The following is a 12,333-nucleotide window of genomic DNA, read 5'->3' as shown; positions in this document are numbered from 1 at the left end:
TAGGAGCCTTTCCAGAATTAACAGTGTAACCATGAGGTGCTCTGGCAGGGATGTTTATTCTCCAGGGTCATGATTAGTTTGCATCTGAGTGTGGGATTCGCCCCCTCTTTATTCCTGAGGGCTTCATGAGTCATCTTCCTTACTGGAAAAGCTGGAAACTACACATGATTCTGAGACCAAACAGACAACCGCTCCAGTTCAGAATAAATTTCTTAGCTTAAAAGATGGGGTGCATTGGTGGTGGGAATGTTGCACTGGTGGAAGGGAAGTGTTTTCTGTGACTGAAATCCAACTACAGCCATGTTTGTAATCACAGTGTTTAAATAAAGATAAAAAAAAATGTCCAATGCAGATTCACTAATTCTAAGTGATTCCTTGCTGAGCTGATCCAGGGATAAAATTCATTCCTGAGTTGTCCCAGTATAGGGTTGCAGAGCAAAAATGAATCAATCAATTTAAAGACTTTAGATGAGGTGCAAGTACCTGGCTTCACTTTTGTGTCCAGAGCTACTGAAAGTGAAGGAAGGAGATAATAAGTCTATATTCTTGGTAGCCTCATCAATTTACAAGCTTGGGAATCACTCGGATGGTCAAACTATTATGCCATGTCCAAACTATATTCACACTCGAGGGGAAAATGGAAACTGTTACAAGAACCATTTCGTTGTTTTCAAGTGGAAAAGAGGACAAGATAAAAGAATTGAAAAAATGGAGTTGGGGGATTACTTTTGTTTCTTTTGCTTTTCATTTCACCCAAACAATCATCTGGGTGGAGAGCAATGTGGTCAACCAAGAAAGGATTTTTTTGTTTGTTTGTTTTTGTTTTGGGGCCATACCCAGGGATGCTCAGGTTACCCCTGGCTATGCCCTCAGAAATCGCTCCTGGCTTGGGGGACCATATGAGATGCCAGAGGATCGAACCACAGTCCATCCTAGGCTAGAGCATGCAAGGCAGATGCCTTAAAGCATGCACTACCACTCCAGCCTCAGCTTTACACTAAGTAGAAATATTGACTCCTTGTCATAATACAAAGGTTAAGGCACTTGCTTTGCAAACTGCTTACCTGAGTCCAATCCCCAGCACTGCTCATTAGTCCACAAGTACTACCATGAATCTACCCTAATCACAGAGCCAAGAATAAGCCCTGAGTACTGTGCGATATGATCCATAAACAAAAAGAGAGTGCATAGTTCCAGGCTCATTTTTCTCAACTGCTGGACTCCTCTGCCGCATGCACTCATGGGGAGTTTCTTGTTCATACAATCCATAGCTTCTGGGTACTTCCCAGATGCTAAGCTTCATGTGATAACTGGAGGCTTTTGTGCTAAAACAGGACACAGAGAGTGAGTAGATTTTCCTTCAAGCCTCCCTCCCTTATAAACATTCAAACACTTGGGCTGGAGTGATAGCACAGAAGGTAGAGCATTCGCCTTGCACACAACTGACCTGGGTTTAATCCCCAGAGCCCATATAGTCAGTCCCGTGAGCATGCTAGGAGAAATTTTTGAGTGCTGATCCAGGAGTAGCCCCTGAGCATAGCCAGGTGTGACCCAAAAACCAAAACCAAAAAACCACCAAGAGCGATGCTTTAGAAATCCTACAATGATACTCTAGTCCAGTGGTCAGCAACCTTTTTTTTCAACTGAGCCAAATCTCGCTAAACCCACGATTGAAATTTATTTTGAGAGCCACACAGGGCACGACTGACAGAGGCTAGAAGCAGAGTTTTGACTCCTGGAGGGGCCGCCAGGCACACAGAAGAGCCAAATTAAAAGTGTAAAGAGCCACATGTGGCTCGCTAGCCACAGGTTGCCGACCACTGCCTCGTCTATTCATACACACTGATCACTGCTGGCAATATGGCAGTTGAGAGGCTAAGAATGAGGCCTCCCAGTCCATTACTGCCCCTTTGATTGCTGCAGAAAGTCCTGTTCATGCTCTTACTAACTATGGCTTCTACTTCTCTGGCCAATAGGGGATATTCTGTTGAATGTGAATGGAATTGAACTAATGGAGGTGAGCCGGAGCGAGGCAGTGGCTTTATTGAAGAGCACATGTTCCTCGGTGGTGCTTAAAGCCCTGGAAGTCCGGGAGTGTGAGCCTCAGGAAGACAACTTCCCAGAGGCCTTGGACTCCAACCACAACATGGCCCCGCCCACCGACTGGTCCCCCTCCTGGGTCATGTGGCTGGAGTTACCACAGTGAGTCCTAGTGTGATGTCCTTGAGAAGAGGTGTGTGTGTGGGAGGGGGTGTTCTCATTCTCAGACCATCCTTTCTCTGGCTGACTCATAGCACTAGCATCTTAATGAGGCCATGCTGGTTTATGGGACTATTTGAAGTAATTCTGTCTTCTCTTTTTAGAAATCTTGGTCAGGGGCCAGAGAGATAGCATGGAGGTAGGGCATTGCCTTGCATGCAGAAGGACGGTGGTTCAAATTCCTGCATCCCATATAGTCCCCCGAGCCTGCCAGGAGCGATTTCTGAGCATAGAGCCAGGAGTAACCCCTGAGCAAAGCCGAATGTGACCCAAAGCCCCGCCCCCCCCCAAAAAAGAAATCTTGGTCAGTCATCCATGCTGAGGGATGGTTTCTCAATGGGTCTACTGACGAGATTTCGATTGAATAGTGGGAGGTTTATATTCAGTAAGCATGAAGAATATTTCACTATCAGAAATCTTGGTCAGTCATCCACACTGAGAAGGCTTCTCAGTGGGCCTATTGACGAGATTAGATAATGGGAGGCGATAGGGGTGGGACCAAGGCTGCATACAGAACCACTGTTAGGATTCATATATAAAAGCTCCCAGGGTTTCCCTGTACATTTGTGTCCGTTGTCCATGCAGCAAGTTCAGCTGACCTGGGGAAAAGGGCTAAAGGGCAGTCTATGTTTGCACACCTTCTCCTGGGGTACAGGGGAAGGTTGCCCTTTCCCTTGTTGGCTAGTGGCAGTTGTAGGGTTGCTGAAATGACAGACAAAGGTTGACTACCTCTTGTGGCTTATCTCTTTCTTTATAAAGCAATGCTGCAGACTTCTTTGCTTTCTCCCAATGTTTGAGCACAGATAGAGACATTTCTTTGGATCTCTACCCCTGGCTATTGCAGTTCCTCTAAGCAGCTTCAGAAATAGCAGCTAGATGAGCATTTCATGAGATGTATCTTGTCTCATCATGTAACCTGGAATTATTCAAAGAGACACTTTAGAAAAGGATTTGGTGGGGAGCTGGGGAAATTACCTTATACAGACATGAAATACCCAAAAGACAAATAGACTGAAGGCTGATGACCTGCATTAGAGCAGATGCTCTGGGTGTGCACAGACTTGCCTTCCTCATTGCACAAACAGGATTTCTATGATCCTTGGTAGCTTCAAAAGATAACAGGCCAGCATAGGATTAAGTGAAAGAAGCAGGATGTTTGGTTTCCATGCATTTTTCTTGAGGGTGGATGGGTCTGCTTTCTCGTTTTCTCTTAAATTTTAAATGAGGTCTAAAATAATCCCTAACTCAAATCCAGACTGACCTAGATTCCTTAACTCAGTCTTTGCTGATTGATTCATTCTTTAAATCAGTGTATTTAAAAAAATAATTTCAAACTGAGCATTGAAGATATTTCAAAAATTTTAAACATGTTAGAATTGAGCCTGGAGGAGCAGTTTTGTTTTCTTTCTTTCTTTCTTTCTTTCTTTCTTTCTTTTTTTTTTTTTTTTGTTGTTGTTGTTGTTTTGGAGAGACCATACTGGTGGCACTCAACAGTTTCTCTTGACTCTGCACTCAGAAATTACTCCTGGCAGGTTAGGGGGTACCATATAGGATGGTGGGGATTGAACTCGATTGACCACAGCAAAAAAAAAAAAAAAAAAAAAAAAATGAACACTCACTATACTATTGCTCCAGCCCCAAAGAGAGAGCATGTTTAATTTAAAATTTATTATTATTATTTTTTGGTTTGGGGGCCACACCCTGTGATGCTCAGGAGTTAATCCTGGCTATGCACTCAGAAATTGCTCCTGGCTTGGGGACCCATATGGGAAGCTGGGATTTGAACCACCGTCCTTCTGCATGCAAAACAAATGCCCACCACCATGCTATCTCTCCGGCCCCTAATTAAAAAATTACTAAAAGAAAATCTTTCTGAAACTGGAATCTATTCCAAAATTTTTTTTAAAAAAATTTCATGATTCTTGAAGGTGTTCCTGTTCTGTGATTCAAATCCTTCTCGCTCCTGTAGGACAGGACCTTGGGAGATGCTCTTCACTCTAATATAGCTGGAAAAATGGCTTTCCCTCCTTCTACTTCTACTCTTTGTCACTTGGCCTTAAATGAAGCCCACAACTTGTCTGCTCTTTCCAGAACCTATATTTTTACTTACTTTCTCTAAAAGAAGAGTGGGGGCTGGAGAAATAGTACAGAGGTAAGGCACTTGCCTTACCAAGTTTCAATCCCCAGCACCACATACGGTCCTACAACCCAACCAGGAGTAATCCCTGCGCTCAGAGACTAGAGTAAATCTTGAGCACAAATGGTGTGGCCAAACAATGAACAAATAAAAATGAAATAAAAAATGTAAAGGTTAGTCAGAGCTTTATAATATGTAAAGCTTTGTATCCAATCTCCAGCAAAAATTATAGTAGAAAGAGCCAAACAATGGCTGTAGATAGGGCACTTTTTCTGTCATCCTGGCAATTCTAACTTTCCCTTGTTCCTCTTCCATAGTTACATGAGTACAGGGAAAATTCAGAGGGCACCAACAAGTACACAGCAAGGAAAAACTTGTCTCCTAGCCCAGTGCTCTAAGCTCCTGCACAGAGGTCAACAGGAGCTTACAACAAATCCTTGTGAGTTCTTGCAGGGAGAGTCCATCAGGGATCTGATGGTTTGTCTTCAGGAGCATGCAGCTATTCCTAATGTGGGAGCATGAAAACAGCCAGGGGCAACAAGTGGATAAACGGGTAGATTTACTCCAGGGGTCTCAAACTCATGGCCCGTGGGCCGTTTGCGGCCCTCCATACAATTTTGTGGCCTGTGGCCGGCCTTCAAATATCACAGTATTCACAATTATTTGCTTGCAGAATAATCGCAATAAAAATCGCATTAGTAAGGAAAAAATCACATTAAATATTCGCATACCCCGAGCAGTTCCTTTCAGGGTATGCAAATGTTTAATGCGATTTTTTGTGATTTTTTTCTTATTAATGCGATGTTTTATTGCGACTTTATTTATAAGCGAGGCCCTGCCTCACCCCGACTTTGACTCCTGCGGCCCCCAGGTAAATTGAGTTTGAGACCCCTGATTTACTCCCTGTATTTGTTCATTTGGGGCCACACTCAGCCGGGCTTAGAAATATTCCTGGCTCTGTGCTTAAGGATCACTCCTGGTAGTGCATGGGGAAGTGTAGGTAATATTGTGGATCAAATTTAGGTTGGAATAATCCTACCTGATGTAATATCTCTCCAGCCCCTGTATTCCTATAGTTCACTTGCAAAAACAGGTGTCTATACTGGGCTGGCCCCTGATCTATACATACATAAACTCACATACACACACAATAGTAACATACATACTATTACACTATGTTGTGGCTTTGCAACTCCAAACATAAATCATAGGTTTCATGCACCTCAATACAGATCAATCCATGTCCTCTCTGTTACTGGTCTAATCTTTGGCATGGACACACTGTCACTTGTGAAAGCAGGGCCAATGAGCAGATCCCTAGCTTGCTTTTCATCTTCAGAAACCAGCCTATCAGAAAATCCACAACCATGCACAGAGATCATCACCGTAGTGCAATTGTCTCCACTGCCAGGAGGAAGCACTTCTACAAATTGAACCTATCTACACCTCTAGGAGACATGCTGCCTGGAAAGACTATAATCAGATTATACTTTGCACTGACCTGAGCACATGCTTTGTGTGTGGGAGACCTGAGTTCCCCACCAGAACCAAAGTCTGCCAAGCACTGCTTACTGTGGCTTAACTATCAAAGACAAAAGGAAAGTTGGACTTCTTTCCTTTAAGACTTTTTGAAGTATTTTGTCTATTAACTCATTAAATAGTAGTGAAGGATCAGGGCCTATCAAATTTCTTTCCTTTCTATATAGATTGTTTTTTTTTTTCACTTAATATTTGCCGTTACTGTTACCTCAGTGTTACTGACTTTAGCCATTTTTTCCTCCTCCCTATTTCATTCTTTGTCAACTTGTTCTCTGCTTGTCTCAGACTGTCCTTGAAATCTTCTATTTATGCCCAGTCCCCTTGTTTATATGGTAGAATTTTCATTAAGTTCACAGTGATATGGTTGTTTGTAAATTTCATTTCCGCTAGCATTTTCTTTCAATGGAATTTTCTGGTGTTTTTTCATCTCTTGCCAGTTTGATTCATTCCCCCCCTTTCTTTGGAGCATGTCTCTGCTGGTTCCTTATCAGTCTCTTGCTAGTTCAACATTTCAGGAGGCAGTTCTGTGCTGCAGGGACGGAAATGGGAATGTACTCCAGCAGACGTACACACAGTGTACATTTTACTCCTCTCAGATGTCTTTTTCCACTTTACACCATGAGACTCTGCCTGCACCAGTGTGTTATCTGTGTGGGGTCTCACTGCCTCACTCAGGCAGGCCTTGGCTGCTCTGCTCAGCAGGGTCACCTCTTCCAAGCAATCCTCTGTGGAGTGTGGGTGTTTGTTCCTGGGATCAGACCAATGGTGGAATCCGAGGACTTTGCTGGCTTTGTTTTCTCTGCAGCTGGGGTGGATTCCTCTCTTCCAACTTGCTGTTAACTTCCACTGCCTATGGCAACCCTCCTAGTGACTTCAGTAATGTTGAAGATGGAATTTGTGTTTCCTTTCTTCCAAGTCTCCCAATTGTTTTTTTTTTACATTTGTTTAAAATGATAACCCTACTGTTTAAATGGGTATGATTGTGAGAAAAGCAACATTTGAAGACTGAAAGTGAGGGCTAGGCTGGAGGGCAGGCTTAGGATGTGGGACTCTCCAATTCGGTTCCCACTTCTATGTGACTATATGACCCACTAGATGGGAATGTCCCTGATGCCAAGAAACATTAGTGAAAGCGGTAGGTTGTAAAACTTTTTTTTTTGGTTTTCGGTTTTCGGGTCACACCCGGCAGCGCTAGGGGGTTACTCCTGGCTCTATGCTCAGAAATTGTTCCTGGCAGGCTCGGGGGACCATATGGGATGTCAGGATTCGAACCACTGTCCTTCTGTGTCAGGCAAACACCTTACCGCTGTGCTATCTCTCCGGCCTGGTTGTAAATATTTCTATAGCCTCTTTATAGGTCTGTTGCTGCTGACAGCCGAGTAGAAAATAAACACTCATTCTTACTTGGACATTACATTGCCAGATTGCCCACATGTTCTTTGGAAATGCCACTATGTGCTACTAGGAGTGAAACAGCCAAATCATCTTTTAGGATAGCAGTATTCTCCCTCCCCGCCATTTACAAAGTTGTTCATGATTTTCAGTCAGTGTCCAATACCCATCCCTTTGCCAGTGAACATTTCCTACCACCAATGTCCTCAGTTTCCCTTCTCCCTGCCCCACCAGTCTCTATGGCAAACATTTTTCCTCTTTTTTTCCTTTTAGACATTGATTTGTTACTGGAGGGATATCATGAGTATCACTTCGCCTTTCAGCAACCACTTCTTGTCCCAAGTCTTCATCTCAACTATATTGACATAGTGGTCCCTTTTCTGCCCTAACTGCACTCCTTTGCTATTTGTGGCAAACTTCGTACCATGGACTGGTCCTCCTGGCCGTGTCTATCGTCGTTGAGTATTATTACCATATTCAAGTTATATTCCACAAGTACAATTCTGTCTATCCCTCTCCCTCATTTCACTTATCTATGTATAAGCCAATTTCATGACCTCATTTTTTTCTAATAATGTGTAGTATTTCATTGTGAACCAGTTTCTTTATCCACTCACCCATTCTTGGGCACATGGGTTGCACCCAGATTCTGGCTACTGACAGTGCTCAAAGGATCACATGCTCAGTCTAGGGATCAAACTGAGTCTGGACACATGCAAGGCAATGCCTTAACTCCAGTATTGTTTCTCCAATCCATTTGTATTTTTGTCATTGTATTTTAAAGAATTTCAAATAGGAAATATGGCATATACTTAGTCATAACTTTAGGCAATTATCTATTTCTGTAACTCTTTACAAATGAGTAAGATGGGAATGAATAGTGAATAGTCTCTGGGGAACACTGAACTACTTGATTTGTACAAAAGCAGACAAAAATGGAGTTGCTGTTGTTAGTCCACACCCAAAAGTACTCAGATTATTCCTGAGTTCAGGAAATTACTCGGGTAGGGTTCAGGGAACCATATGGGATGCCAGGGACTGAACACCAGTTGGCTGCATGTAAGGCAAGCACTCTACCTAGTGTAGTCACTCTTGCCCTGAAGTCAGTTTTTGGCACCTCAGAGTTCCTACAGGATTAATTTACTATTGAAAAGATGGCAAATGGTATTTTATAGTAAAATGTGGTTTAACAAATATTACAGAGGTTATTTTTTTCTTTTTGGTTTTTTGGGCCACACCCGTTTGATGCTCAGGGATTACTCCTGGCTAAGCGCTCAGAAACTGTCCCTGGCTTGGGGAACCATATGGGACGCCGGGGGGATTGAACCGCGGTCCTTCCTTGGCTAGCGCTTGCAAGGAAGACACCTTACCTCTAGTGCCACCTCGCTGGCCCCTACAGAGGTTATTTTAGCATGGGAAATTGATCCCTGTATTAGTGTGGCATTGGGTATTAAGTCAAGTTCATTTTACAACTTTAAGCTTACTTGTTAAAAACTTCCGTTTGTTTCATTTCAAGCAAAGGTCAGCAACATTGAACACGGTAGCAACTTTGACTAGCAAAGTTAGTAGCAACTGTGATCAACAATCACATAACAGAACATTTCACAAAATATTACAGATTTTTTTTATTTAAAGGCAGTATTTTAAGCTAGTTAATAATGTGGCAATGTTGGGTTTTCACTGACATAAAATTACAAATTTTCAGGGATGAACTGATAATACAAGTTAGGGCATTTGCTTTGCACATGGTCAACTCAGATTCAATCTCCAGCATCCTATATGGTCTTCCAAGCACTTACAGGCATGATAATCTTGAACACTGCTGGGAATGGCCCCAAAACAAAACCAAATAAAAAAGGAATAAAGGGCCAGAACTGGGGAGGGGGGAAGGTTGTCTTTCAATTGGCCCACACAGGTTTGATCCCTGGCACCCACTGTACTATTTCTCTGGTCCTAAGCATATGCAACTTTTAAATACAAATTGAAATATCACGGTAAATATTTAGGCCCAAAGTAGTTTTTTATTTTTGTATAAACTGAACCTAGTAGAAGGTATTTTTAAGGGTGTTAAGCTATTGAAGGATCTTAATTAGAAAATGCCAACGGAACTAAAAGTCCCTAGGAAAAAAACCATTTGAGATCCATTTACTACTACTTAGTATTAAGAGAATAGGACATGAGTCAATAATTATGCACTAAGTCAAACTCAAACGTGAATACTATTTCAGGTACTTATTTAACTGTAAAGATGTTATATTACGAAGAAATACAGCTGGAAGTCTGGGCTTCTGCATTGTAGGAGGTTATGAAGAATACAATGGGAACCAACCATTTTATATCAAATCCATTGTTGAAGGAACACCAGCATACAACGATGGGAGAATTAGGTAATCATAGTCAACTATTATTTTATGTTTGGCTGCACTTGGAAAAGCTGTGTGTTTATTAAACTTGTTGTATTGCTAAGAAATTTAAAATATTTAGGTAGCATTGTTTTCGAAAAATACAGTTAATTAATTACTCTTGGTCCCATACAGTAACTTCTTAGATATTTGTATCCTTTACAATGCAATATGCACGGATACGGAATTTGCAACTATGTTAAGAGAAATAGAAAACCTTCAGTTATAAGGAATACAATTAAAATTGATAAATGTAGTGAGAACTAAGATCTCCAAATAAAATGCACTAACTTCCAACTGCAAATTAAAAAGTTAATAATTTTTTTCTGGTTTTGTTTTGTTCTTAGATGTGGCGATATCCTTCTTGCTGTCAATGGTCGGAGTACATCAGGAATGATTCATGCTTGCTTGGCAAGGATGCTCAAAGAACTTAAAGGAAAAATTACCCTCACTATTGTTTCCTGGCCTGGCACTCTTTTATAATTTCAATGAAAGGAAAGGGTAGAAAGGGAAGCAAAATTCCAAACAGATACTGTTGAAAACTGCATTTTGTCAATTTCTGTATTTAAAGAATACATTGTAAAATGTCAGGAACAGTAAGTATGATCTAATGAAAGCCAATTTCATCTCACAAAATTAGTTGTCAAAATATAAACATTACTACTAGTTTTTATTCAATGTGGAGGATTTATTACTCTACAACTTTAAGTTTATATTTTTCTATTCAATAAAAAGTTCTTAGACAGTCAAAATGGTTTGTATGCCCCCAAAGAATTCAACTCAATAAAAAAATTGCTGGTCTGTATTTAAATGTTTCAAAAATTGAAGCCAGAGATTTTAAAAATGCATTGTAAAATAAAGTTCATTTCATCAAATGAGAAATAAATATTTTTCAAAAACTGTAATTGTCTTTCAGCATATGATACTAAGATGATTCCTACTGTCACAGAAGATGTTCCTCATTCGTGTTACCAGTCACTGACAAATATTTAAGGGTTATCCCTATGAATGTTCAATAAGTTACAAATTTATATCTTCTAATATTTAATACTAATAAAATGACTAAAATTCTTATCCATAATATTTATTCATAATATCACTCAATTAACTTAAAAAAATACTGTGTGCCATTTGACCAATAAGCCTTACAAACACAGAGGCAAAAGCAGCCTACTTGTTCCTGGATCATGGTAGCTAGCTGACCATGAGGCAGTTCAAATTTATGTTACTATCATGAATGCTGTTCATGAGCCTGCTAGAAGCTGAACGTGGGGCAATTTAACTCAAAGATGTCACTCATCAAAGCATACTTGGATTTTTATTAACTCGCATATGAAAATTCCACCACTTTGTTTTACCATGAACCCAAATTTAAACCACTGAAAGACTATGAGAAAGTTGTGATATCAAAACTGTATGTGATAAATAGTAATCAGAAAAGACTGGCTCGAATCTCTAGAATAAGAGGTGCCTTTTGCAATAGAGCCTCCTTAAAAGATGAGTATTTGATTAGCTCAAGGAAATACTAGCCCTGACCTGTTTATGTATACAGGGCTAAATGCAGGAAAACTCCCTGCCAAGGGACTCAAGTCACCTTCTTGGGTATAAAATCATTACTATCTTTAATTTTTGGGGTTTTTTTTTGTTTTGTTTTGTTTTTAGTTTTTTTTGGGGGGGGCCACACCCGGCGGTGCTCAGGGGTTACTCCTGGCTGTCTGCTCAGAAATAGCTCCTGGCAGGCACGGGGGACCATATGGGATAAGGGACACCAGCATTCGAATCAACTACGTTTGGTCCTGGATCGGCTGCTTGCAAGGCAAACGCCGCAGTGCAATCTCATCGGGCTCACTATCTTTATTTTTTAAATATTACAAGACAAAGATTTTTAACTTAACATGAAAAATCCATTTTTATTTTTTGGGGAAGGAGGGAAAGGCTAACTTTGCATACTAACAGAACAAGATTAAAGGTAAATTTCTTAAACATTATCCAGAAAATATAACAAGATTGGTATTATCCATTTCTGGCACTAATATACACAAAAGGCCACCCATCCCCAGGTTACTCGGCTGGTGCGGCTTCAGTGTTCTCCTGCTCAGGGGCAGGCTCACTGCCAGCTTCTTTTCCTTCTTTGCTTCTTTTCGATTTTTTGTGTTTGTGTCTCCTATGACTGTCTCCTTCTTCACTTTCATGACGACGTCGACTATTACTGAAGGAAAGAAAATGTAAGCACCTTAAGTAATGGTTAAGGTCACAAGTTTAACATAGCAACTCCATAAAGTCTCCACATAACACTGTAGTCTATTTACCTAAATTTTATGCAGGTATTATATTAACATCTTAAGTTCACATTCATTGATTCCATCGTAGATTCACAGGTCCTATATACTTTATTCTGAATGACTATTATCAACTAGAAACATTGAATCAAAACAGAAAGTATTTTCTAAGGCTGATTTATTTTATAGGCAAATATATTAAATTTTATTTAAAATTAAAACTTTACTAAAATAGAATATTTGGAGACTATTGAATCTTCTCATTAAACTGAACACTGCACTTTCACCATTAAACATTGGCTCATAAGGAAAAACTTTCGTTTCA

The 12,333-nt window shown here is 40.6% G+C and overlaps 2 protein-coding genes across 13 annotated transcripts in view; one reads left to right on the top strand and one right to left on the bottom strand.

Moving 5' to 3' along the window:
• Positions 1-10,634, top strand: part of LNX1 (ligand of numb-protein X 1) — a 108,514-nt gene extending 97,880 nt beyond the window's left edge. For both annotated transcript variants that reach the window (XM_049790121.1, XM_049790122.1), the window contains exons 8-10: positions 1,977-2,202; positions 9,556-9,714; positions 10,077-10,634. In XM_049790121.1, the coding sequence (XP_049646078.1) occupies positions 1,977-2,202; positions 9,556-9,714; positions 10,077-10,212 (521 nt within the window). In that variant the 3' untranslated portion in view covers positions 10,213-10,634. The remainder of the gene's footprint in view (positions 1-1,976; positions 2,203-9,555; positions 9,715-10,076) is intronic.
• Positions 10,635-11,611: 977 nt separating this feature from the next.
• FIP1L1 (factor interacting with PAPOLA and CPSF1) overlaps positions 11,612-12,333 on the bottom strand; it is a 77,923-nt gene continuing 77,201 nt past the window's right edge. For all 11 annotated transcript variants that reach the window (XM_049790143.1, XM_049790142.1, XM_049790141.1 and 8 more), the window contains one exon: positions 11,612-11,938. In XM_049790143.1, the coding sequence (XP_049646100.1) occupies positions 11,715-11,938 (224 nt within the window). In that variant the 3' untranslated portion in view covers positions 11,612-11,714. The remainder of the gene's footprint in view (positions 11,939-12,333) is intronic.

Source organism: Suncus etruscus, chromosome 16 (genome assembly GCF_024139225.1).
Source record: "Suncus etruscus isolate mSunEtr1 chromosome 16, mSunEtr1.pri.cur, whole genome shotgun sequence".
NCBI classification, from domain to species: domain Eukaryota; kingdom Metazoa; phylum Chordata; class Mammalia; order Eulipotyphla; family Soricidae; genus Suncus; species Suncus etruscus.
The sequence above is the reverse complement of the archived record's forward strand: the minus strand, read 5'-3'. Positions and strand labels throughout refer to the sequence as shown.